This window comes from Notolepis coatsorum (genome assembly GCF_963971535.1).
Source record: "Notolepis coatsorum genome assembly, chromosome: 3".
NCBI classification, from domain to species: domain Eukaryota; kingdom Metazoa; phylum Chordata; class Actinopteri; order Aulopiformes; family Paralepididae; genus Notolepis; species Notolepis coatsorum.
In genome coordinates, this window is record NC_140167.1 from 202,765,824 (window position 1) to 202,792,779 (window position 26,956).

At 42.6% G+C, this 26,956-nt stretch overlaps 1 protein-coding gene across 1 annotated transcript; it reads right to left on the reverse strand.

The window, feature by feature from the left end:
- Positions 1-631: 631 nt before the first annotated feature.
- On the reverse strand, positions 632-26,956 carry reep6 (receptor accessory protein 6; the record flags this gene model as incomplete). Its single annotated transcript, XM_084311648.1, has 6 exons — positions 632-1,811; positions 5,805-5,959; positions 8,448-8,616; positions 13,324-13,462; positions 20,226-20,319; positions 26,824-26,956. The coding sequence occupies 6 exons, from the start codon at positions 26,954-26,956 to the stop codon at positions 1,800-1,802; spliced, it is 702 nt and encodes a 233-aa protein (XP_084167774.1). The 3' UTR covers positions 632-1,799.

Genomic DNA, 26,956 nt, shown 5'->3' on the forward strand with positions numbered 1-26,956 from the left:
GGTCATGTGACATGTGAGCCCAATCGCGTGACGCGCCCATTTCCGCCTCGACCAGCAGCAAACTACCAGTTTATCACTGGTTAAGCTTAGGCGACTCTTTCGAAGTTGGTTAAGGTTAGAGTTTGGAATCAGGGCATGGTGTTCTATCGCCCTGCTCTGAGACAAACTCTAACCTTAACCAACTTCGAAAGAGTGCCTAAGCTTAACCAGCCAAATAACTTGCCGTCACACGATTGGTGCGACCAGAAACATCAGTGGCCAATCAGAGCGCAAAACGCGAACGCGGAAGCATGAACCGGTTGGGATTCTAATAGACGCCACTGGGACATATGGTCAACAATGTTAATGACAATGTATTGATATAATTATGTGTTCTAGATCTCATGGAATCTCAACTCTGTGTTGCTAGAGTTAGAATGATTGAAGCATGATGATGCAGGTAGAACATATGAAAGATTACATTTTGATTATTGATGTTTTATATATCATTTTATTTATATATTTTATGATGATGCTGTGACATTGTCTTATTTTTATTTACATTACGTTTATTTGCAGTATTTTTGGCATAAATAAGACAAGATATATGATTGGCATACAATTTTTAAAAAAAATCCAAAATAATTGGTTGACAGTAGCCTATATAGCTTGTATGAATTAAATGTTTTATGGGATGACATCATAATACAGTACTAGGTTGATTTCTCACCATTTGAACACTGGGGAATTTTTGCTAAAGGAGACGTTGACATCGTTTTCAAGTCTTTTCAACTAACTACAGGAATCAAATGTATAAATAGAAACAAAAGATAAAATAGAGAAATACAGTAGATAAATAATATGAAAAAAGTAAACAACACATTCTCAAGCCAACACAACAATGACTTGTCTATATTGAGTGAAACACCGAGGGCCCTTGTTGCTGCATTAAGCCCACAGTCCCACACACTACGAGGAGAGACACTGCACTGATTGTAAACTGGAAACCGTTCTTTTGAGAAATAATCAGGTCACAATGCACAGATTTCAACAACTGGCCACTTTTGACCAACCGAACTTGCTGATAATATCTGTGGTACTGCAAATTTGATACAATTGGTTTAATATCCCGAGTCCCTCTTAATATTGGTCAGATATACATGGTTGGGCTCAGGGCTCAGTTGGAACTATAGCATGGAGCTTGTAAACTATATGGGTTTTACATACCTCGCACACACCATAACCATACTAATAAAATGGTCCATGACAATACACTGTGTGGCATTAACGAAGAACTTATACCATCTCGTAGCGATCTCTTTTCACAGAAGCATTGTCCCGCAGTGTCACAATGTCTTCAGTTTTCTATCAAAGGGCAGTTCGTTCAACTCTGGCTGCACCAAGGTGAACAGGGGGAGTTGACCCTCCTGTGTTGCTCTTCATCAGTGGGTGAACAGGGGGAGACCCTCCTTGTGTTGCTCTTCATCAGTGGGTGAACAGGGGGAGACCCTCCTTGTGTTGCTCTTCATCAGTGGGTGAACAGGGGGAGACCCTCCTTGTGTTGCTCTTCATCAGTGGGTGAACAGGGGGAGACCCTCCTTGTGTTGCTCTTCATCAGTGGGTGAACAGGGGGAGACCCTCCTTGTGTTGCTCTTCATCAGTGGGTGAACAGGGGGGAGACCCTCCTTGTGTTGCTCTTCATCAGTGGGTGAACAGGGGGGAGACCATCCTTGTGTTGCTCTTCATCAGTGGGTGAACAGGGGGAGACCCTCCTTGTGTTGCTCTTCATCGGTGGGGCTTCTCACGGTCTGGGGCTTCTTCTACCTCTTCGACTAGAAACAAAAAGACAATCCATGTAAGTGTCTGCGCCGTGGGAATAACATGCAAGTCTGCAGCTGGTTAGATGGTTCGTTTATAGATGTTGAGGGTTAACCCACATCTTAAGAAACCTGTATGTTTTGTCACAAACTGGCCGTCCTATATCAGTGCATCCAAAAATAACTTACAGCTGTATTTTGTTTTTGGAAGCACAACATTTTAGCGTTTGCTGTCCAAACATGTCAAAACATTTTCTGGTTCCAATGTATCAAAAATCTAAATATTGATGCAAGTGCTTTTTGGATGAACTGAAAGGCCTGTCAGCTTGTGACAAATCAACGTGGAAGGATCTAATCTGGCCCCTAACTATAGCCGTATCACTTAGATTAGATTCAAATGTATTGTCATTATACGGCACAAGTACAGTACAAACGAAAATACGTTTGGCGTCCAACCAGAGTGCAAATGTAGCAGTAAAGTGCAACAGCAATATACAATGTACAGGTGATTAAACTGGGTAGAAAATAGATAAATTAGTACTACCGAGTGTAGTGCTAATCAGATGTATGTACAGAGTTGTAGTATAATATGTACAGTGATACTAAAGGTATAAAGACAGTATGGTAGTAAGTCATACTGGCCAGCAGCGTAATTAGTAAGAGTAGGATTTGTACAAATATAGATATAGTATCTCTACAGATATGTAAAATGACCATGTGTGGATAGATATATGCAATATATATATGGTATATATAGCATTATTGTAACATGCTATCATACAGAGCTATGGGTTATATGCAGGTGTATAAGTATATATAAATATATATATAAGTAGGTGTATAGAGTGGTTATATGCCGGTATATTCAGACAAATATATATATATATATATGCAGTAAATATAAAACTTAACGTTATTCTACACTTAGCACATCCTATGGTGCAAAGATAACAACAGATACAAACACAGGCCACACGGTAAACACGAGAGAAGACATTGAAAAGCACGCAAAGTGAAATGTGAAGGCAGAGTGAAGAAGACACTAACAGTATTTGTCAAAGTACAAATTGTATCTCCCTGGAAGAATCGAGGGGGGGGGGGGTCTGCAGCTGAGCCACTCGAGGGGGGGGGGGGCAGACGCAGCTTTAGCTCTAATCCCGCTCGGCATTGTGGGTCCCGCTCTGCATTGTGGGTGTCCCCCCCCCCCGCTTGGGTTCTGCCGACTCTCAGTTCCTCTCCACCCCATCTGTCGCTCTGTTCAAATAATCTCTCACCAACCATAATGGAAAAGCTCCTTTCCCATTAAGGCAATTATAGTTTTCTGCTCAGTCCACACAGACACAAGTCACACAGCGTTTCACATGAGACTCATCCCCCCATAGGTTGGTGCAAACGCTGTCGTATAATCACTTAATCGCACCGTTTGCCACGTGAGCTCATGTTCGACCACTACACACAGAGCGCTCTGGCTTTGATAGTGTCCACTTACCGGAGTGATTAACCTAGGAAGATCTAGAGCAGGCGATAGGATATACGGGGTTAGAATTTCCACAGAGTAATGTTTTAATAGTCAAGGTGTTATTGTTACTGTGTGATCCCGTGATCTAAGGGCACTGATGAATTCCATATCCATTATTATTGGACCAGATTTCCCTTGATATGTACGTTTATAACAAATGTGTTTTTATAATTGTTTGATTTTTGTTCATTCATTTTAGCTCATTTGTTCAAAATACCCCATAAGTCATCATCATCATCATCATCATATACTGAGAGGAAATCATCTGACTCGTACAGTTTCCCACGTGGGATGATCACAGCAATAACAATTTATCAAGATGTCCATAACTAGATTTACCATAGATTACAATAGGAACATTGTAATCACACACAAGGGAACGATCGCTAACGAGGGAATGATGTCACCCCTTGAGATGGATTGTGGGTAAAAAAAAAGTGCTTGATTCAACTCTCCAGGCGCTCAAACATTAAACCTTATTCTGAATAATCAAGATTACTTTGATGCAGAGAACATTTAGTCAGCGACTCAGTGCACGTGTGTGTGTGTGTGTGTGTGTGTGTGTGTGTGTGTGTGTGTGTGTGTGTGTGTGTGTGTGTGTGTGTGTGTGTGTGTGTGTGTGTGTGTGTGTGTGTGTGTGTGTGTGTGTGTGTGTGTGTGCGCTAATCTGATGACAAATAAAGACTTATATGAGAAGCAGAACCGGCCCCTAGGTGTTATGTACACAAACTTCAGAACAGGCATAGAAATAGACTAGACCTCAGCTCCTGTGCCATCGTTCACTGGGCTGTTGGGGACATAGATATATATATAAACACTAGATGGCTCAAGGCGGAGTCTCCCAGGTAGTTCACCGGCGGCCATCTTGCTTGAGTGAACTACTGCTTTAAGGTGATGATCTGCACAAACAAAAATACTCTTAACTCGCTGAAATCTTGACGGATTTACAAACGGTTTGGTTTATTACAAACGTTATTAACGTGGCTATGATTTAGAATTATTACATATATATTTTTTTTATATGAAAGTCCATTATAAGTATGCAGTATGATAACTACATCTCTGACGTGTTTAACAAACCAAACGGTTGAAAATTGAGCAAGCTATGGTTATTTCAATAGTACATGATGCACCATAGACGTGCATGTTATGAGTGGGCGTGCTCCACCTACGCAAGATGGCCGCCATGTGGCAACGTCGGTCTCCGTTGGCCAGCAGCGCAGGTGAGTCATCTAGTTGTATATATCTATCTATGGTTGGGGACATCAAATCATTCTATTTCTACAGGAAGTGTACAGTAGGTAGCGGGATATACTCCTGTTCTGTTCTACAAGCACAGCCTACTATAGTGGCATGGGGGAGAGGACTAGCTAACATGTAGGGTGTTGAGCCTCTCCTTTATACTTCTTTTTTTTTTATCCACATTTCTCCTCCTGTTTTTCAGTGTTTTTTCTCCCATTCCAATTTAGTCATGCCAATTCCCCCCTCCCCTTCCTGGTCGTTGCTCGCATGTGCCCCCCACTGGTCGGTCTAGGGAGGGTTGATGGATACCATCACATGTCTCCTCCGATACGTGTGGAATCAGCCAGCCACTTCTTTTCACCTGCCAGCGCGGACTCTCATTGGCGAGGTGTAACGTGTGGGAGGCTCACGCTACCCTCACCATCTCCCTCCCTCGCTGTGCAGGCGCCCTGACCGACCTGTAGGAGTCGCTGTTTACAACGACCAGAATACCACCCACCCACCGGCTTCCCTCCCGCCGACTCTGCCAATTGAGCCAGTATGACGGCCGGCCCAAGCCGGAGGCAACGCCGACAGCCAGATTCGATACCAGTGTCTCTCGCGTTGGTGACGAGCGCTTAGTCCGCTGCGCCACCCAGCCACTCTCTCCTTTATACTCCTGTAATGCATGCAGGGCTGCACGACAGGTTTGCAACATCTGCACAAGTCACAGCCCTGACAAAAAAGTATCACGGTAACTTGATGGCAATTTGGGTTTTTATCACGGTACCAGCCATCGTGTGAATAGCTGACCAGGGTAACGCCATGGTTACAAGTTATGTATCGTCATGGTACCACTTTTGCACTTAAATAATACCATGTATAATCCATTTTAAACCATGATATATACCAATGGTATTCCAGTTGGATTCCATGGTATTCCATGATGCTAGTGACCAAAAGAAATGATGGAAATACCACAATACTCTATTGCAAAGGGAGAGAATGTGTGACCCCCCCCTCGAGAATGTTGAATGACTGTGAATCGGGGGGCAGGGTTGATAGAGAATACAGTTTGAAAATGCACAGGTTGCTTGACAGGCAGTGCCACGTGGTTGTGTTTACAGTCTGCACCCAAAAGAATGACAGGCCTGAGTGCTGCGTTCAGCAACATAATAATGCAGTTCAACCCAGAAGTAAAAAGGAACAGGCTTTTAGAGAGACTGACTCGGGGTCTGTGGGGAGACCATGGAGGAGGTGTTACATACAGGTCGTGGTTCTTCCTCCACCGGTGGTGCCTCTACCGCCGCCGCGCCCGTCGACGGTCCCGCTTCAGCCGAGCCGCCGGTTAAGCTTTTGGGAGCCGACTGTGTGGAGGCTTGCGATGGTACGAGGGTCTTGTTCTTCACCAGGGTTGAAAGGACTGAAGTCAGTGAAGGGAGGGAGGGAGGGAGGGAGGGAGGGAGGGAGGGAGGGAGGGAGGGAGGGAAGAAAGATTGGTAAGAAGATATCGGCTGGATCGGCTTTTCGAGAAAGTCAAATCATGCGTTAAAAGTGCGTCCATGCCACCCCAGAATGTGAGCTGCAAAGAAGTTCAGAGAATGCCTAAGTATATTAATTGCCAGACAGCTTTACATTAGCCTGTATTGTTTGTGATTGCAATGTATTCTATCGTTTGCATATCATTTAATTTAATAGTTTTAGCTAAGTGATTGTTTGGCTCTTTTTAGCACTCAGTATAGTACACGTTTATTTTGGTCAGACTTGACTATACAACAAATATCTGGGCTTTCATAATCTATTCATTATTAATACATGTATACATAATATAATAAATATACCAGTTGGTCAAATTACAATTGCACTTATATTCCACTTGATCCTAAACATAGTTTGCTGGTAATTAATATTCAGTAGAACAAAGCTTGATATCAGGATTTGTAGGAATAACAAAAGCATTTCTAGAAACATTACATCCTCCTCTTGCCAACAGTGTGTATGGAGACAGATCTGGGGTCAGTGTGTAGTAGTGCGACTGACACCGATGGAGCGAGTCACATTTGAATTCTCCGACACCGGGAGCAGCCTCTGGTTTGTGCGTTCTCTGTGTCCCAGGTGACGTGTGTGTTTCCTCTCCGTGTGTGTTACCTGCTGTAAGCTGCCCCTGACCTCAGTGCAGTAATCCCTGCAGGACCGCACGCCGGCAAGCTTGGCTCATGCCAACACAACACCACAGAAGCCTCACACACTGCAGGGCACATAGTGCCTACACAGTAGGGCTGTCCCCGACTAAGGATTTGGATGGTCGACTATGATTGGCGGAAATTTGCAGTTAGTCGACTATTGGTCGACAAATATATATATATTTTATATTTTATCATTCCATTTGGGCTGTGGGGGGTGCTTAATGTCTGAAGGAGTCGACTGAAGGCTTCTTGTCCTCTGCAAAAGCATGCAATTGGTCCACTGATGGATACATCTTGATATTTGTCTAGTCTAGTGTGTTCATTAGATGGGTGAAATCCTCTTTCAGTGCCTCTGTGCCTGTTTTCGTAGGCAGTTAGCCTCTGGTATGCGTGCCATTAGCGTTAGCCACGCTTCTAGGCCTCTTTTCTTTTGGAAAGAATGATAAAAAAAAAAGAATAATAATAATATTATTATAAATTTTTTTTTTACTATTCGACTAAGAGGTTGGTTAGTCGACTACGGCTCCTTTCGACCGATTAGTCGACTAATCGACTAATAGGGGTCAGCCCTACTACACATAGCAGATCTCAATTAACCAATTTACTTGTTTTAGCTAAAGTGTTTTGTCCAAATGTCAATTTTGGCTCGTTTCGTCATACTTTACTACAACAAATATCTGGGCTTTCGTAATCTATTATTGATACATAATATGATAAACCTGTGTAACTTTAAAGGCAATTTGGTCCTAAATGTAGTTTGCTGGTCATTAATATTCAGCAGAACAAAGCTTGAGCCTTGGAGTCAGGAGTGTAGGAATAACAAAAGCATTGCTAGAAACATTACATCCTCCTCTCCTCAACAGTGTATGGAGACAGATCTGGGGTCAGTGTGTGGCGAGTCCTATTTGAACTCTCCGACAAGTGATAGGGTTTAACATTGAATGTGTAGGTGCCAGTTAGGGTACCTTGTGTATACTGCACCTGTTTATACTGTATACTTTACTTACTCGTATAGTATATGTTCAGATTCTAAGTGTTATTGACCATATTTATTGTAACTTGTAATACTACCTCCTCTGTATACTCCTCATTATTATATAACTCGTACTTCCTCTGTTACTCCTCTTTATTATATAACTCCTGCTACCTCCTCAGTTACTCCTCTTTATTATATAACTCCTGCTACCTCCTCAGTTACTCCTCTTTATTATATAACTCCTGCTACCTCCTCAGTTACTCCTCTTTATTATATAACTCCTGCTGCCTCCTCAGTTACTCCTCTTTATTATATAACTCCTGCTACCTCCTCAGTTACTCCTCTTTATTATATAACTCCTGCTACCTCCTCAGTTACTCCTCTTTATTATATAACTCCTGCTACCTCCTCAGTTACTCCTCTTTATTATATAACTCCTGCTACCTCCTCAGTTACTCCTCTTTATTATATAACTCCTGCTGCCTCCTCAGTTACTGCTCTTTATTATATAACTCCTGCTACCTCCTCAGTTACTCCTCTTTATTATATAACTCCTGCTACCTCCTCAGTTACTCCTCTTTATTATATAACTCCTGCTACCTCCTCAGTTACTGCTCTTTATTATATAACTCCTGCTACCTCCTCAGTTACTCCTCTTTATTATATAACTCCTGCTACCTCCTCAGTTACTCCTCTTTATTATATAACTCCTGCTACCTCCTCGTCATTATAGAGTTCCACGGGTATACCCTCTCTGGTGGCGGACTCAGCCATGCTCAGGACCTTGCCACTGAGGTCGTTGACCATGTTGTCCACGGTGGCTTCATGGCGGAGGAAGATGGGCCGCACCACGCGGATGTAGATGAACTGGGAGCCGTTCCAGGGCACGGGGGCCATGCACCACACCAGGAACAGGCACTGGGCGGCGGGGAGGAGAGAGGGGTGGGTGGAGGTTCAGGGAGGAGGAGTACACGCTCTTTATGAGAGGCCCTGAATGCTACGCAACGTGGAGAATTATGGAGGAATTTAGAGCATTCGCTTGTCATATCACACACAGCGTAATTAATCATTTAAAAGGTAAATGGTGCATTTATATATAGCAGCTTTTGTCCAAAGCGCTTTACAATTGTTGTTCCTCACATTCACCCGTTCACTCACCGACGGCGGACACTTGACACACGCTGCCCTTGAGGAGCGGGAATCGAACTGGGAACCGTCCAATTACCAGACGACCGCTCTACCTCCTGAGCCACTGTTGCCCCAGAATTGACACACAGACTCGTTACACCAGAGGGTTCAGAGCACAGGGCCAATGAGGGGATGATAGGTATTCTGTTTGCAGCCACAGATTAAATGTGTGTCCTTTAAGTTATAAGACAAGATGAGCTAAACCTTTATATGAGAGTATATGAATGGATGAATGAACATGTGAGCCCATGTGCAACGTGCACCAGAGTCCGTGCAGGGTTCAGTTGTTAAAAGTCTATCAGTTCCAACAGTTCTTCAGCAGTCAAACCTTGCCCTAGCTGGTGAAGCCTGATGGTTACTGGTGCAAAGGAATAACCAAGGAGGGGGGGGGGGGGGGGGGGGGGGGGGGTAATGAGTCTATGGCTGAGGCCTTGTCCAGACGAAAACGGATCCGATCTTTTTCGTTTTAATTTCGTTTTCATTTAAAAAAAGTTTTCCGTAAAAACGAAATCATCTCAAGAAATAAGTGCGGGCCACAAATGTACAAAATAAATGTCTTTCCTGTTTTAGACGTCGCTCTTTTATTTTGAAACCCCCCGACCGGAAGTGTTATCGTTGTTTTCGCTAGCGGAGTAACTTGTGTCGTCCGGTTCTGTACTTTTGAGCTGACGCTAGTTTCCAGAGACACACCACAGCGCAAATGCAGCTACATGAGGAGGGAGAGCTGCTGATTTTAATCGGCAGGAGAGAGAGAGCGCGTCAAAGCCGTATATAATATAATAGCCCCGTGGTGCGGACGGAGGCAGCTCGAACTACCTGTTGTATTCAATTAATTGATTGATGTTTAACTTGTCTCTGTGTCCAGTCCTTTCGACTAGCTCCACCCATGCATTGTAAACAATGAATGATGATGTTACTGTGTGTTGTAGCAATGTTAATACATTCTGAATGGCATTAACGTTAGTTGGGTAACGTTATGTTAGTGCTAATGTTGATAGCATTGAATAGCATCAACGTTAGCTGGCTGGCTACAACGAATTCTCACAAGCTGGCATTGTAAAATCTCAACACCAGCCATGGGAATACTATTTACTAAATTATGGAGGCTTTTTAATCGTCAAGGTAAGAGAGGATTTGTCACGATCAACTGAAGGCGTATGCTATGGAACAGTTTATGTGCTTGGCTACTTAGCTATCTTATTTGGGTTTTCAGAAAAAGGCCTGCTATGTGACGCTAATCTCTAGCTAGTATCGTATCGTGTATTTCATCACAGTAGCCTCCCGGTGTTTAATAAAAACGTCTAGCTAGGACATATCTGGACATATAAGACATTATGTATCATGTTTCTTTTTTGTTGGCTGAGTTTGCATGCGGATTAAGGGAGATGTCAATCTGTTGTCGACGGTGGTCGTACAGGCGCAGTACATTTAGCTGTAAAAGCCTTTGATCAAGCTCAATAGATTCTGTAACACGAACGCAACTACTCTGTACGATGCCATTGTTGTTGTGATGTTGGCGGAGTTTGCACATGCGGGTTAAGGGAGAGGTGGGCTATCGCGTCATCGGTTCAGGAAAAGACTCGTATAGGCTTGTAAAGACGGCGACGCAAGGTGGGTGTCTTCAGATTTTCCCACTCTGGGAGCCGGTCTCAGAAAATTGCGTATTCAGGCTCCCAGAACGCAGTTCCGTGTGAATGAAAGGTGCATACTGTAGTGACTGTACATAATTCACACAGAACTGTTGTTGGGAATAGTAGTTCCCCCCGGACGATATTGTGTGTAGCACTTCCTGCCTCGGGCAGTCATTCTATCTATCGATTCGACTACGTTGATATTGTTGTTATGCTGCTGTTGAATAAAGGAATTAGGTTCAACTTCGACACACCGCCTCCGACTCCTTTATCCCAGCGCTACAATACGATAAAATACTTTGACTGATATGACCGAAATCGGTTTTGTCTGGACATGGCCTGAATGTTCTCATCTTTGCTAGCTAAATGGGATAGAAGGGTTTCTCTAGGATAACGTCTAGGTTCTTTCTCGTTCTCCTCTCCACAACCACCTCCAGCTTGTCCAGTTCGACTCCCACTACCGAGCTAGTCTTCCTCACCAGCTTGTGCAGTTAGACTCCCACTCGGAGCTAGTCTTCCTCACCAGCTTGTTCAGTTAGACTCCCACTACGGAGCTAGTCTTCCTCACCAGCTTGTGCAGTTAGACTCTCACTACGGAGCTAGCCTTCCTTACCAGCTTGTTGTTTGACTCTCACTACAGAGCTAGCCTTCCTCTCCAGCTTGTTCAGTTTGACTCTCACTACGGAGCTAGCCTTCCTTACCAGCTTGTTGTTTGACTCTCACTACAGAGCTAGTCTTCCTCACCAGCTTGTTGTTTGACTCTCACTACAGAGCTAGCCTTCCTCACCAGCTTGTTCAGTTTGACTCCCACTACAGAGCTAGCCTTCCTCACCAGCTTGTTGTTTGACTCCCACTACAGAGCTAGTCTTCCTCACCAGCTTGTTGTTTGACTCTCACTACAGAGCTAGCCTTCCTTACCAGCTTGTTGTTTGACTCTCACTACAGAGCTAGCCTTCCTTACCAGCTTGTTGTTTGACTCTCACTACAGAGCTAGCCTTCCTCACCAGCTTGTTCAGTTTGACTCCCACTACAGAGCTAGCCTTCCTTACCAGCTTGTTGTTTGACTCTCACTACAGAGCTAGCCTTCCTTACCAGCTTGTTGTTTGACTCCCACTACAGAGCTAGTCTTCCTTACCTGCTTGTTCAGTTTGACTCCCACTCGGAGCTAGCCTTCCTCACCAGCTTGTTCAGTTTGACTCTCACTACGGAGCTAGCCTTCCTCACCAGCTTGTTCAGTTTGACTCTCACTACGGAGCTAGTCTTCCTCACCAGCTTGTTCAGTTAGACTCTCACTACGGAGCTAGCCTTCCTCACCAGCTTATTCAGTTTGACTCTCACTACGGAGCTAGTCTTCCTTACCTGCTTGTTCAGTTTGACTCTCACTACAGAGCTAGTCTTCCTCACCAGCTTGTTCAGTTTGACTCTCACTACAGAGCTAGTCTTCCTCACCAGCTTGTTCAGTTTAACTCACGACAGAGCTAGTCTTCCTCACCAGCTTGTTCAGTTTGACTCACTACAGAGCTAGCCTTCCTTACCAGCTTGTTCAGTTTGACTCTCACTACAGAGCTAGCCTTCCTTACCAGCTTGTTCAGTTTGACTCTCAGTACAGAGCTAGTCTTCCTCACCAGCTTGTTCAGTTTGACTCTCACTACAGAGCTAGTCTTCCTCACCAGCTTGTTCAGTTTGACTCTCACTACAGAGCTAGTCTTCCTCACCAGCTTGTTCAGTTTAACTCACGACAGAGCTAGTCTTCCTCACCAGCTTGTTCAGTTTGACTCACTACAGAGCTAGCCTTCCTTACCAGCTTGTTCAGTTAGACTCTCACTACAGAGCTAGTCTTCCTCACCAGCTTGTTCAGTTTGACTCTCACTACAGAGCTAGTCTTCCTCACCAGCTTGTTCAGTTTGACTCTCACTACAGAGCTAGTCTTCCTCACCAGCTTGTTCAGTTTGACTCTCACTACAGAGCTAGTCTTCCTCACCAGCTTGTTCAGTTTGACTCTCACTACAGAGCTAGTCTTCCTCACCAGCTTGTTCAGTTTGACTCTCACTACAGAGCTAGTCTTCCTCACCAGCTTGTTCAGTTTGACTCTCACTACAGAGCTAGTCTTCCTCACCAGCTTGTTCAGTTTGACTCCCACTACAGAGCTAGTCTTCCTCACCAGCTTGTTCAGTTTGACTCTCACTACGGAGCTAGTCTTCCTCACCAGCTTGTTCAGTTTGACTCTCACTACAGAGCTAGTCTTCCTCACCAGCTTGTTCAGTTTGACTCTCACTACAGAGCTAGCCTTCCTCACCAGCTTGTTCAGTTTGACTCTCACTACAGAGCTAGCCTTCCTTACCAGCTTGGTCAGTTTGTTGGCATCCCTTAGTTGATGTTAAAAAATTTGTAAAGCACTTTGGATAAAAGCGCTATATAAATGCACCATTTACCATTTAATATAGAAGATCACCCAGTTAATGATGAGTCAGGAAGATTTCTCAAACACTTTAACTATCCCTTTAAAAGGGGATTACGGCCTGTGGATGTATAACATTTTATGGCATTATGAGGTCAGAGCACAGGAAGACCATTATGTCAATTCTTAAAATGAGTGGTATTCCCCTTTAATGGGTTAGGAGGAGTGTGACATGACAGACATAACAAATAGTTAGTTGGAAGCAGGTAGTGTTTTGCAAATGATGCATCTCAAACCCCGCCCTCTTTTCTCGATCCTCCAATCACAACGTTCCGAGAGAAGCAACAGTTATGATTGGAGGATGAAGAAAAGAGGTAAATTGGGGCATACATGTGAATGTCTGCCTACCTTGAAAGCATAATAGAACGGAAACCAATAGAGGAATATGTCGGAGAAGAACTCGCCCAGGCTGAAGACTCCAAACACCACCCAGTAGGTCAGCCATTTTGTGTCATCTTCTTTGTTTTCACTTTCAATGGCTTTGATTCTACAGATGAAGAAGGGAAAACATAAGCAGGAAAAACTATTATCTGTGGTGGAAAATAATAATAAACTGTATTTGTATACAAGAATTGCAGCCCAAAGTGCTTTACAGCAGTGATGTAGACACCAAATAGACATAGGCATACAATGAGCAGACAATTGACATTAAAAAAAATCAAGAAAAGATTGTAATAGATTTCTGTGTTAAAATGTCCAACCCCAAGAGGGGTCCCTGCACAGGTCCCACCCACTCCAGGGTCTGAGGCCCCGCCCACCTCCAGGGTATGAGGCCCCGCCCACCTCCAGGGTCTGAGGCCCCGCCCACCTCCAGGGTCTGAGGCCCCGCCCACCTCCAGGGTCTGAGGCCCCACTTGTATTGGGAATCGTGCAAAATACAAGCAATGCATAAAGTGAAGACATAGAATGAGTGCAATAAAATAGACATAAATGAGCATAGAATAAAATAGAATAGAGTAAAATTTATGCAGTGCAAATAACAGTTTTCTCATCTACAGTACAACACAGTCTGGATGCAATGTGCTTTTTTTTTTTTTTTTTTTTTATATAACTCCTCTTTATTATATAACTCCTGCTACCTCCTCTGTTACTCCTCTTTATTATATAACTCCTGCTACCTCCTCTGTTACTCCTCTTTATTATATAACTCCTGCCACCTCCTCAGTTAGAAGCACGCGCACGCACATGCACGGATGTGCACGCGCGTGCACACAGGAATGCGCTGCACTCGACTGATGCGCCAACTCGCTAAAGTACTACTTTGCATAACAATAGCGCCGGTCGTCAGGTGTGTTCAAATACGTTCTCCGATACATTCACACAAAACTTGTGAATGAAATGTGTTACATTCCATTCGTAGAGGCAATTGGGCACCGTCTTTAGTCTGTGCGCACGCGAGGGAACATTGATGCGCAAGAGCCCGGGAGCGAGCGTGCACGTGGCGTCATTAAAACACCGTGCAACCAGCTTTGAAATCAGCAACGCAACACTGCTCATCAGCATTTTGATGAACCCCACACAGGTACCCCAACACAGTAAGATGACCAACATGTAATAATGTGGGGATAGTGTTGAAGAAACACACTCCTCAAGTGTGATGGGAGGTGAGAGGGAATCCCGTTTGTCGGTGAAAAGTATCGCCTCATTAAGTGAAGATATCAGGGATGTTTTTTCTCGTTATCTTGGTAAATTAGAACAAAATCTATAATATAATATAATAATGCAGGACCTGTTGCAGAGGTCTTTATTCGGCATGCAACGACACTCAATGTTTTTTAGTGGTACACACAGCGGTTAGTTTAGCACACACACACGGGAACACACACGCATGCATTGTCTCTTTAGGATCGCCGATGTGATTCGTCTCTGCGATTAACCCATCCCGTCGTCCTTCCCCCCCAAGGGCAGCCGGGAGCAGACAGGCGTCAACGTGAGCCGCGCCCGGGGACCAATCCAAGTGCTCCTGTCCGTCTTCGTCAAGGACGCCACAGCGTTAGCGATCTGTTGTTGTGCATGTTTTTCCATTGGGTTTATCTTATCGGGGGGGAAACCCTTGCGAGCACGGGGAGAACATGCAAACTCCACACAGAAAGGCCTGGGAGATACCCCACCTGGGTACCTGGCATCATGGAAACCTGGTCCCCAAGCGGGAATCGAACCCTGGACCTTCTTGCTGTGAGGCGACAGTGTTTAACCACTACACCACCGTGCCACTAGGGGGAGACAGTGTTAACCACTACACCACCGTGCCACTAGGGGGAGACAGTGTTAACCACTACACCACCGTGCCACTAGGGGGAGACAGTGTTAACCACTACACCACCGTGCCACTAGGGGGAGACAGTGTTAACCACTACACCACCGTGCCACTAAGGGGAGACAGTGTTAACCACTACACCACCGTGCCACTAGGGGGAGACAGTGTTAACCACTACACCACCGTGCCGCTGTATATGTCCTCTGGTATAACAGCATCACAATATACTAGTAATAGCAATGTAATTGATTCAATTATTAGTAAAAAAAAAAAAAAATAATAATAATAATGATAAAACATTTAAATGTTAGATTTAGCCACTCTGCTGTATCACAAATGTACACCATAGTCTGAAATGGCATAATAATAATAAAGAATGGGGGAAATGCAGAGCAGTATCTTCAATAGTTGCTTCAAAGTGATCAGTAAATAGATGATCATATTTAAATATGGTTCAATAGGTTTTACCTAACCTATCAGACATGGCCGAAGAGCAAAACCTCCTATCTGAAGAATTACATTTTTGAGAAAACTAAAAATAAATGTGTTTTCTCTTGCAGAATTATATTTTTTAATGATACAATACACCGTTTTTTGGACTACATTCAGGGGTGTAAAAAGTACCCAGAAATTATACTTAAGTGAAAGTATGGGTACCGTCTCAAAATCTTACTCAAGTAAAAGTCAGAGTGAGTATCTGGCTAAAAACACACTTGAGTAAAAGTCAAAAAGTTTCTGCTTTTAAATGTACTTAAGTAATAAAAGGTCAAAGTAAAACTAAAAAATGTATTCCGGGGCAATGAAATGTTCCGTTTCGTCCTCTTCATCACTCGTTTGTGGCCATCTTCTGTAGCTCGTCACTCTGACTGTCTATTCTTCTGATAGCTGGTGTTTAATCAAAGATCCCCGCTTTCTAGTCTTGCACAAGGACCAATCAACATGGGTATGGGCGGGTTCATTTTCCATTGATGGGGATTTGATTGGCTGTTTTTAAATAAAGTGCGGCCGCATGATTAATAACGTTAGCGTTAGTTCGGCCAGAGAAACAAATATACTAATTAAAATAGTTGGACCTGCGAGATTTGTACTTTTTAGGTCTGCATTTAAAATGTAAGGAGTAAAAAGTTTTTTTTCCCTATGAAATGTAATTGAGTAAAAGTACAAGTATACAAACCTAATACTCGAGTAACGAAGTACAATTACTCAAGTACTTTACACCCCTGACTACATTGTGTAAGTTAACAATACCAACCAGGAGGCGGCTGGGTGGCGTAGCGGAGATTGCGCTTGTAGTTGTCACCAATGCAAGAGACTCCGGTCTCGACTCCCCGAGTCGACATTGCCTGCGGCTTGGGCCAGTCGTCATACTATCTCAATTGGCAGAGGTAGCGGGTGGAAAGTCGATGGGTGGGGATTGGACGTTGTGGACAGCGACTCCTACAGGTCGTTTGGGTGACGCCTGCACAGCAGAGACAGGAAGTATCGGGGGCAGCGTGAGCCTCCCACACGTTACACCTCGCCAATGAGAGTCCGCGCTGTCTGGTGAAAAGATGCGACAGGCTGCCTCCTCGTGTACCGGAGGGGACACGTGATGCAAGGCTTCTATCCTCACTACAGCCGGCCAGTGGGAGGCATAGTCTAGCGACGTTCAAGACAGGGGAGGGGAGAATTGAAGGGGAGAATTGGCGATACGAAATTAGGATGGGAAAAATGGAGGAAAAGGTGGATAAAAAAATAAAACAATACCAACCAGGTATTAGTGCCTCGCAAAGTGCAGATACGAGGTTTTCCCCCACTTTTTATGCAGATATGAGTTTTTTTTCTTTGGCCATCGCTATGCTGTTTAACCCTTTCACTGCCACACGACAGAAGGTTAACCCTTTACTATCATGATAGTAAAGGGCTAACCTTCTGTATTGTAACAGTGAAAGGGTTAACCGGCTGTCGTGTGGCAGTGAAAGGGTCAACAACCCAGCCTTGATTGACCCATGTTGCTCAACCGACTGTTTCTGAAAGAACCAATGAAATGGTGAAATTCTGGCCCTGCCGTCGGCCCCCTTGGAGACGGAGCAGCCAGTCCCTTGAGACAGAAGGAGCAGTGAACAGTGGATATAATGAAGTAGGAGGCGTCTCAAACAGAAGTCCTCAATGCTTGAAGAATGATGACACAGACGTTACAGTCAAATCAACGGCCTTCTGCTCCCGTCTTTCCCCAAATGAATCCTTCGGACAAAGTAGGCCACATAACTAGGAAATTAGGCCTGTCCCCGACTAAGGTTTTGTATAGTCGACTTTGATTGATCAAAATAAATGTAGATTAAAGATATATACATAATAATTACAATACACTACAATACATACAAATGCTCTTTGCTGAAGGCTTCTTGTCCTCTGCGAAAGCATGCAATTGGTCCACTGATGGATACATCTTGATATTTGTCTACTCTAGTGTGTTCATTCGACGGGTGAAATCCTCTTTCAGTGCCTCTTTCAGCCTCGCTGGTTGGTATGTGCGCCCTTAGCATTAGCCACGCTTCTAGGCCTCTTTGCTTTTGGAAAGAATGATCCCAAAAGAATACAAATAAAATATTTTATATTATATTATTATTTATTTATTTATTTTATTTGCATTCGACTAAGAGGTTGGCAGTCGACTACGGCTCCTTTCAATCGATTAGTCGACTATTCAAGGTCAGCCCATACTAGGAATCCACACTGTCTGACCACCAAGTGTGTCTGACTCTTACCACCTAACCTGCACGGACTACAACATATAACGTACGACATATATCACGCCAGTTAGGGTACCTTATGTATACTGCACCTGTGAATACTGTATACTTTACTTACTCATAGTATATATATTTACATTCTAAGTGTTTATTGCCCATATTCATTTAATTTGTACTATAGTTTTATTGCTTATATTTATGTCTTTTTACTATTACCATGCCCGTACCTGTACCCCCCCCCCCCCCCCCCCCCTCCCCCATGCTGCTATGATGCCCGGATTTCCCCAAGGGGATCAATGAAGGAATATCTTATCTTATCTCCTTAAATCTGTGTTTTCAGAGGAGTGATGTTTCTAAATATAGTGTATGTTGGAGTGTTGTCCACAGTTGATGGTTTGGACTAACTATAATAAGACCCATAGAACCGATCACTTCTTTTGGATATAGCGATCAGTCTCCGACTTCATCCTTTGAGTATCAATTGAGAACGAATGCTCCACCATTAGCAAATAAATAGCCATTTCTATTTGTTTTCTCAATGGACTGATCCTGGAGCTGGGCCGTCCTGTTCTCTGTGTTTGTTTGCTGAACCTTCTGTATGTTTATAAAAGCTGCACTAAAGAGAGTCCAGGAGCAAACGCCTCATATGCTGACTAAACAAAGGTGTGTGTGTGTTATTACTGTTATTGGAGCTAATAAAAATGTATATAAATGCACCATGAGCGGTCTGAGAATTGCTGCAATGTCAAAGAGAAAAGCCAAACAAATTGCCAACTATTGCTCTGTCTCAGCTATGATTGGCAGCTTAGCCGCGTGGAGAAGGAGGTGCTATGTGTCCCTTAAGTGTTCAGTGCTGCTTGGCCCCGATACATTTGATTCCCTGTTTATGTAATATCATTTGTGGAACCAAATAAAGTATTCAAATGTGTGTGTCCTGTAGTGTCATCTGAGCTTGATCAATAACAGTGATATATAGTAAAATATATATATATAGTTTGTAATTAGCGCTCCAGAGGCTTCATATACTCGGGCCTTCTATCAATCGTTGTCGGGTCGTTTTGGATTACTACTGCTATTGCCTGTTCCCCCCCGTTGTTGTGCCTCGTCTACTTCTTCTCCAGGACGTCTTTGGAAGTCGCCGCTGGTGTATATCTCGATCATCCGTTGGAGCTGTGCCTCGTTGCCCGCTTTACGCGTTTGCGCTTTGGTGAGTTTTTGGAAACAAACCTTTTGGATTATCTGTTTTTTGTGTGTTTGGATAACACTGAAGAAGTACCGTTTTTGTTTTGTACTGGACTCAGCTAATTTGTGTGTTAGGATAACACTGAAGAAATACCGTTTTGTTTTGTACTGGACTCTGCTAACTTGTGTGTTGGTACACCGAAGATCAAGTCACTTGTGATTTATACTGGACTCAGCTAAGGAGGACTGAACTGCACTGCCTCTGTGTACAGTTGGATTGATTATTGACCACTCTCTCTCTCTCTCCGTTTCCTCCCCGAGTTGGATCCGGGAGTATCTGCAGAGCCGCAGAGGTAGTGGCGCCTACGCCGATTCCCCACCTCTAAACCGGGAGGATCTGCAGAGCCGCAGACAACTCTGCCGAAAGCATTCTCCTTTTTGTTAATTCTGATTTGTTATTTGGCTCATTTTTGATTCTGTAATAAATACGCCCTAGTGTTTGGCTAACTCTGAACTACCTGTCTGTGCCGTGCTGTTGGGGTCGGTTTCAAACCATAACAGGGTTAACCCGGCTAACCCAGATATTATGGGGAAATATCTAGAATGATCCAAAGCTTTGTTATCTTGTGTGAACATCATTGCTGCTTATAACTAGGAGCTTAGTTAGCCCCTTTTGTGACTGCTGATGATACAGCAGTCACTTGCTCCACCTAACTAGCCATGGGAACATTCACTCTGAAGCACTGGTTATTTACCAACTGTTCGTTCTAAATTTATCACAGAGACATTTCAAAGGTACTCACAGTTGCACAAGGGTTTCACACACAAAACCGGGGTGGTTTGAAAGCTCTGCGTTGCTAATAAACATTTTAAATAATTTTTATAAACTGGTCAACACTGCATTATTTCCGGCGTTGGGTGCATGATGCGCATGCGCCGTGATCACAGCGCAGGCGCACCAGGCAGCCAAATACGGAAATAACGCAGTTTTGAGCAGTGTTGACCAGTTTATAAAAATTATTTTAAATGTTTATTAGCAACGCCGAAAGGGGCTAGAGCTTAGTATGACGTATACTCACGAATAATATGCTGGGTAGACAAAACCAATCAGGTTGCAGAGAAGGGAGGCACCATATCCATACACCAAATATAGTCCTGTTAGGGACACGGCACCTGGGGAAACACAGTGAGACAGTGTCTGTTAGTCATGGGTGTAAAAAGTATGCAGAAATTATACTTAAGTGAAAGTATGGGTACCGTCTCAAAATCGTACTCAAGTAAAAGTCAGAGTATCTGGCTAAAAACACACTTGAGTAAAAGTAAAAAAGTTTCTACTTTTAAATGTACTTAAGTACTAAAAGGTAAAAGTAAACACTTTTTTTCTGAATGTCTATTCTTCTGATAGCAGGTGTTTAATCAAAGATCCCAGCTTTCTAGTCTTGCACAAGGACCAATCAGCATGGGTATGGGCGGGTTAATTTTCCATTGATGGGGATTTGATTGGCTGTTTTTAAATAAAGTGCGGCCGCAGGATTAATAACGTAACGTTAGTTCGGCCAGAGAAACAAATATACTAATTAAAATGGTTGGACCTGCGACATTTGTACTTTGTAGGTCTGCATTTTAAGGAGTAAAAAGTATGTTTTTTTTCTCTGAAATGTAATTGAGTAAAAGTACAAGTATACTAACAAACCTAATACTCTAGTAAAGTACAAATCCCCAAAAAACAGTACTTAAGTATTGTAACGGTGTAACCTGTTGTAACCTGGTGATGAAACACAGTGAGACAGTGATAAATACAACAATCCTTTGTTTTGGTAATGGTAGAAATGAGTCTATAGAATACAAGTGTAGATTCTCCAATATATCTTCTACTTTATAAGTATGAGCTATTACCTTATATAGTCATTCCCAATTCCCTTCTAGGGATTATGTTAAACATGGGATGGTGGTCAATTTATACTGGTTCCAATTAATGCCTCTTTAAATTGGGTGCCTATTAGGGGTGTAAAGGTACACGTATCCGTACCGAACCGAACCGTTTCAGTGTGTACCGTACCGTACCGAACGGCTGTGTACCGAACGAATACAACGGAATGTTAACCACTAACGACCGCCCACCGGGGGCTGTTTTTTTCACAATCTAATATAATTATTATATTCTTTTTTACAAGGTGATTATTAATTTCAATATAGAAAATTCATTGACAGCCCTACAAGTACAATTAGTTACTGCACACTACATCACCCCTGAGTGGAACATGGAAAGCCAAACTTTCCCCCACTGTACCGAAAACCCGTACCGAACTTTGACTTCAAAACGTACCGTACCGTGGTTTTTGTGTAGTTACACCCCTAGTGCCTATAACTTCAAAAATGGCACATTTCCATGAGCTTTTTGCATGTTTTGTACCGCAAACCTTTTTATTACAATAAAAAAAAAATGCTCAAGGACACTTCGACACGCTGCCGACCTTCCGATTACCAGGCGACCAGTCTACCTCCTGAGCCACTTGTCGCCACGCATGCAAGGTACATTATTATTATACTACTCCTGCCACTGGCCTTGACCAAGTCTCCGGCATTACAGCTGGAGATGGTCCCCGTGCGCTGGGTGCTGGACTGCGGCTGCCCACTGCTTTAGGATGCAGTAAATGTAGAGGCAACATTCTGGGTAAATAAAAAATGTACTTATTTTTCTCATTCAAAGTAACTAGTAGGCCTTTCTGGAAATGTTGTACAAATATAGTGGAATAAAAAATAAAGACATTTGCTATGGTGGAGAAAAAAAACATAATTAAGTCCCCCACGATAGAATTAAATCAATAGTAGGCTATACCTAAAATGTACAGTATACAATAGCCTACTTGAAGAAATGTAGCTCCTACAGCCTCTGGGATAGAGTCAACATAATGACAAACACACACACCCAACGTCACGTAATGTTATCATAGGGAAATGATCTTCAAATGTAGATCATTCTCCTTGTGGTAGACTGACGACAGGCAAACATCTCTATAGCCAACTTGTAAATAGGATTAGACTGCTGCAAAGAATGCATAACTGTTTAAGGAGCTTCCAAAGAAAGTGGTTAACGGGATACCAAATAGTTACAGTACTCACTCAAAACAGCACACACACACACAATCTAGCTTTCTTACCTTTGATGACCTTTGGTGGTTTTGTACACATTTAGCCCTATATAGTGGTAACGATAATCTGTCTATTTTGATATTCTAAGGGGATTGTGTTATAGGCAAATGCAGTGGGAGACACTATGCACCAGGCACTATAGTGATGACTATAGTGACATCATAGTCGTGTGTGTGTGTGTGTGTGTGTGTGTGTGTGTGTGTGTGTGTGTGTGTGTGTGTGTGCGTGCGTGCGTGCGTGCGTGCGTGCGTGCGTGCGTGCGTGCGTGCGTGCGTGCGTGTGTGTGTGTGTGTGTGTGCCTACTGATCCACTGTGGCATGGAAACTACTGCTGCTGAATACACTATAGACTAGAGAGGATGAATGCACTGCTGTCTACTTAGCCAATGCCCTTAGTCTACACAGAATAGTCCATTCAACATGATACGAATGAATTCAGACTGAAATAGTTTACAGAACTGTTTGATACATTTATCAGAAAAGTAAACACTGAGCCTGTGATTACTCACTTGTATGAGAGAGAGAGGACAAAACAACTCCTCAGGCTATACTGGGTCCCTCATAATTCCAGTTTGGCATTGCATCAACTGAGATAGATAACTGAGATCGATTTAGCCATTAGATTGAGCGGAGAAACAGACAGATGAATGCTCGGTGGTTCTTATTGGATGAACGTCGACTCGCCATTCACCCGTTGTTGCCCAAAGTCCGAGCAGCACCAGACACCAGCCATGCACCGTCTTCACGACGCATCATTTGGCTACACGTTCTTGTTCAGTCTAATGATCTGATTAAACGAGCACTCGACAGTTTAAACCACACAGTGCGGTATGTATACTAGGGATGCTCGATATTGGCTTTTTTACCGATACCGATATACCGATATTGTCCAACTCTTAATTTCCGATACCGATATCAACCGATACCGATATATGCAGGGTTTCCCCTCCCAAAAAACGGAATAATTTCAGGTAATTAACATTACATATGTCTTGTTGTGGAATTAACATAACATTATGCATACTTTTGACAATAAATAAAATCAGAATTTGTTCTTACTTGCTTGCCTGGGTAAATAAAGGTTATAGAAATGTAAAAAAAAAAAACGATACCAATATTTTCCGATATCACATTTTAATGCCAATATCGGCCGATAATATCGGACATCCCTAATATATAGGCTATATGGCAGCTTGATAGGTTAGTTTTCTATTAGTACATTGTTGGCTTACTAAACGTGGGATGTGCTTTTTGCGGTGTGTGCAAACATTTGTCCAATGCGCACATAACTTTGAATAAGCCTATATATGAATATCAAGCTAAAATGTCTATAAGTTAAATAATGATCAGCTAAACCATCAGAATAGGATCCCCAATATGTAGCCCCTTTCGTGACTGTGAGTGTATTCACTCGGTGCATCAGTCACGAGAGGGGCGCAATGAGATAAACACAACTCATTACTTGTCTAATGTGTACTTATTACATGTCTAATGTGTACTTATTACTTGTCTAATGTGTACTTATTACATGTCTAATGTGTACTTATTACTTGTCTAATGTGTACTTATTACATGTCTAATGTGTACTTATTACTTGTCTAATGTGTACTTATTACTTGTCTAATGTGTACTTATTACCATAGCTGGGAACCATCCCGTTTTCCCCGGGATTGTCACGTATTTTAACCTTCCTTGCCGCCGTCATCCCGGTTCCCTTTTTTTTCCTGTGTTTTAACATTTTTACAAAATGGCTGCAATTCCCCTCCGTGACGACAGGTGGCAGCAGTGTAGATTAGACCGTTAAGCAGAGGAAGTCAGACCGGAAGACGGTTGCGACCGAACGAAGAAGAGCTACCGGATAAAGGAGGGGTTTAGCATGAAATGTATTATATTCTACAACTATATCTACAAAAGGCAGAGAAGCGATACCGGCAAAGTGGGGTTGTTCCCGGAGAGCTCGCTCTCGGCCGTGGTTCCTCAGTGTATAATGTATGGTGCTCTCCCTCAACATGCGAGTAGGGTGAGACAACAGCATTCTTTAGTCCAAATAATACCCTACTTTATTATACTATATTATTGTCATTCGTTTAATGTAAAGTCAGTCTTTACACTTTGCACTGCTTTAAAGTTGCATTACCCATAATCCATTGCTGTATTAGCCGTGCCAGTATAACTTTTGTAATATGAATGAAGAGCAAATGTAAAGTTAATCAATACACAATGAAACAATATCTTTATCTATATCACATGTCAAAACTACTTTAATAAAACAAGATTTCCGTTTTTCATTTCTACTCATTCATCCAAAACAAGACAGCAATTCTACTTCTGCATGCACCGGGAGAATTGAGCTCATAGCACAGATTTGGAGTTGATAGAATGGACATTGCTGTTCTTAGGAAATGTTGCACATGGTGGAAATAATGGAGATTAACATTTCTAACATTAACATTTAGTGTATGTTTAAAGTTGATACATTGAGGCATGGTAGAATTTCACTTTATATTACAGCAGTATCCGTTTTTAACATTACAATTAGTGTCTGACACTATAGACACATGTTAAAAAGTCAAAGTCAACTTTGTCATTTTCCAATTTCCAAAGACATACAGAAAAATTCAATTACGTGCCCCCCTTCCCATGGTGTATATAGAAAGAGACAATAAACACAAAAGTAACATAGGACACAATATACAACACACAGGACTATGTACAATATAAACAGTGCCTACAATTAAATTAATTAATGAATTAAATAAGAGGTAAAAGAGAACTTAGTGTAAATATTCTTTAATTTGTGTCAACGTTATAAAAATCCTATTGTATTCAACTAATTAATTATGATACACCACAACGTGCCCTTTCTATCTATTCCAAATCTATGGCCTCGCGATTCCACGTCTGCGCAGTGCAGACAATATATATATATATATATATATATATTATAATATACATACGAGGGGGAGGAGACTACATTGGGAGGGGGCGGGGAAGGGGGCGGGCGAAATATCCTGTTTTTTCAAATGCCAATGTTGACAGCTATGCTTATTACTTGTCTAATGTGTACTTTGATTGATTGATTGATTGATTGATTGATTGATTGATTGATTGATTGATTGATTGATTGATTGATTGATTGATTGAAAACTTTATTAACAGATTGCAGAATGGGTACAGTACAGCTCAATACATACAATTGTTAAGGGGATGCAGACCAGAGAAAGACTTTCGTCTTGTTTACATCAGGGTCCCCCATTTTCAATTCATCGTAACATATATGACATACAGATAGACAGTACTGCTACATCTATACATTTATGACATACCAGATTTGCAAATACAGTACTGTTTGTGATACGAAAAGAGTCCAGAAAAGAAGTATACATTTGACGTAGAAACTGTACATTGGAGGAGGTTGGGTAGGGGGGGGGGGGGGGGGGGGGTACTGTACATTGGAGGAGGTTGGGTAGGAGTGGGGGGAGGTTGGGTAGGAGGGGTGGGTGGGGGACACTGTACAACTGTACAAGCAACACTGCACATTGGAATATTGACAAGACCATACTTGGTCATTTTTACTGTACATTGGAGGGGGTTGTGTTAGGACATTTACAGGGGCCAGTTTCGAATTGCAGTCTCCCGTAGGTGTTTTTTGAGAGTGTTTTTGAAAGTGGGTAGTGATTCACATTCCTTTACAGCTTTAGGTAGGGCGTTCCACATTGATGTGGCATAATTGCGAAACGTGTTTAGTCCCTTGTTTGAGCCGAATCTGGGTTTAACATAATTTGTGGAGCTCCCTCTGGTGTTGTGATCGTGGTATTCACTGACCTTTGGGAAGTATTTTGACATGTACATGGGTACCTTGGTCGTGTAGTGTATCTTGTAGACCAGGCCCATTGCAAGTTGCTGTACTCTGTCGTCTACTCTAAGCCATCCTAGGTTGTCAAAGTGGGCAGGGGTGAGGTGGGTTCTAGGAGTCAGGTCAAGTAGTAGTCTGACCAGTTTGTTTTGAGATGTTTGTAATTTTGTTTTTAGCGCCTTTGAGGTGCTTTGGTACCATGAGGTGCAAGCATAGTCATAGTACCCCTGAATGAGTGCTCCTGCTAAGTCTTCAGGGTATTCTTGTTTACCAGTGAGGAGATCCGGTACAAGAATCTAGTTCGTCACAGGAAAGATTTGCCTCTAGGATTGAACCCAGGTAGGTAATATCTTATTACATGTCTAATGTGTACTTATTTGTATTTACTTGTACCTATTTGTACTTATGTGATTGCACATACCGCAGACAGTTTATTGTATAAATACCTGCTTTTTTATTATGTTAATTGTTGCTTTTTATTCCTGTGGAGCAAAAGGAGAGTAAGAATCCGATTGTACATGTTGCATGGCAAATAAAACAATCTGAATAATTGAATCTAATGTACCTGTTATATTTGAAAACAATCACCTATTATTGCCTAATATACCAAGATGTCCGTGATGATGATCTACTGTAATGGAATACAATGAATAATAAAATAATACAAACCAAAGGCAAGTATTTTCTTCTTAATTCCAGTCTTCTCCTCCAGCGTCATAAGGAAGTCTGTCACCACATTCTTCTCGCTTAAAAACGTTTCTGCGCGACCTTTTATATTTGCAATCACGTCTAAAAAACCCAT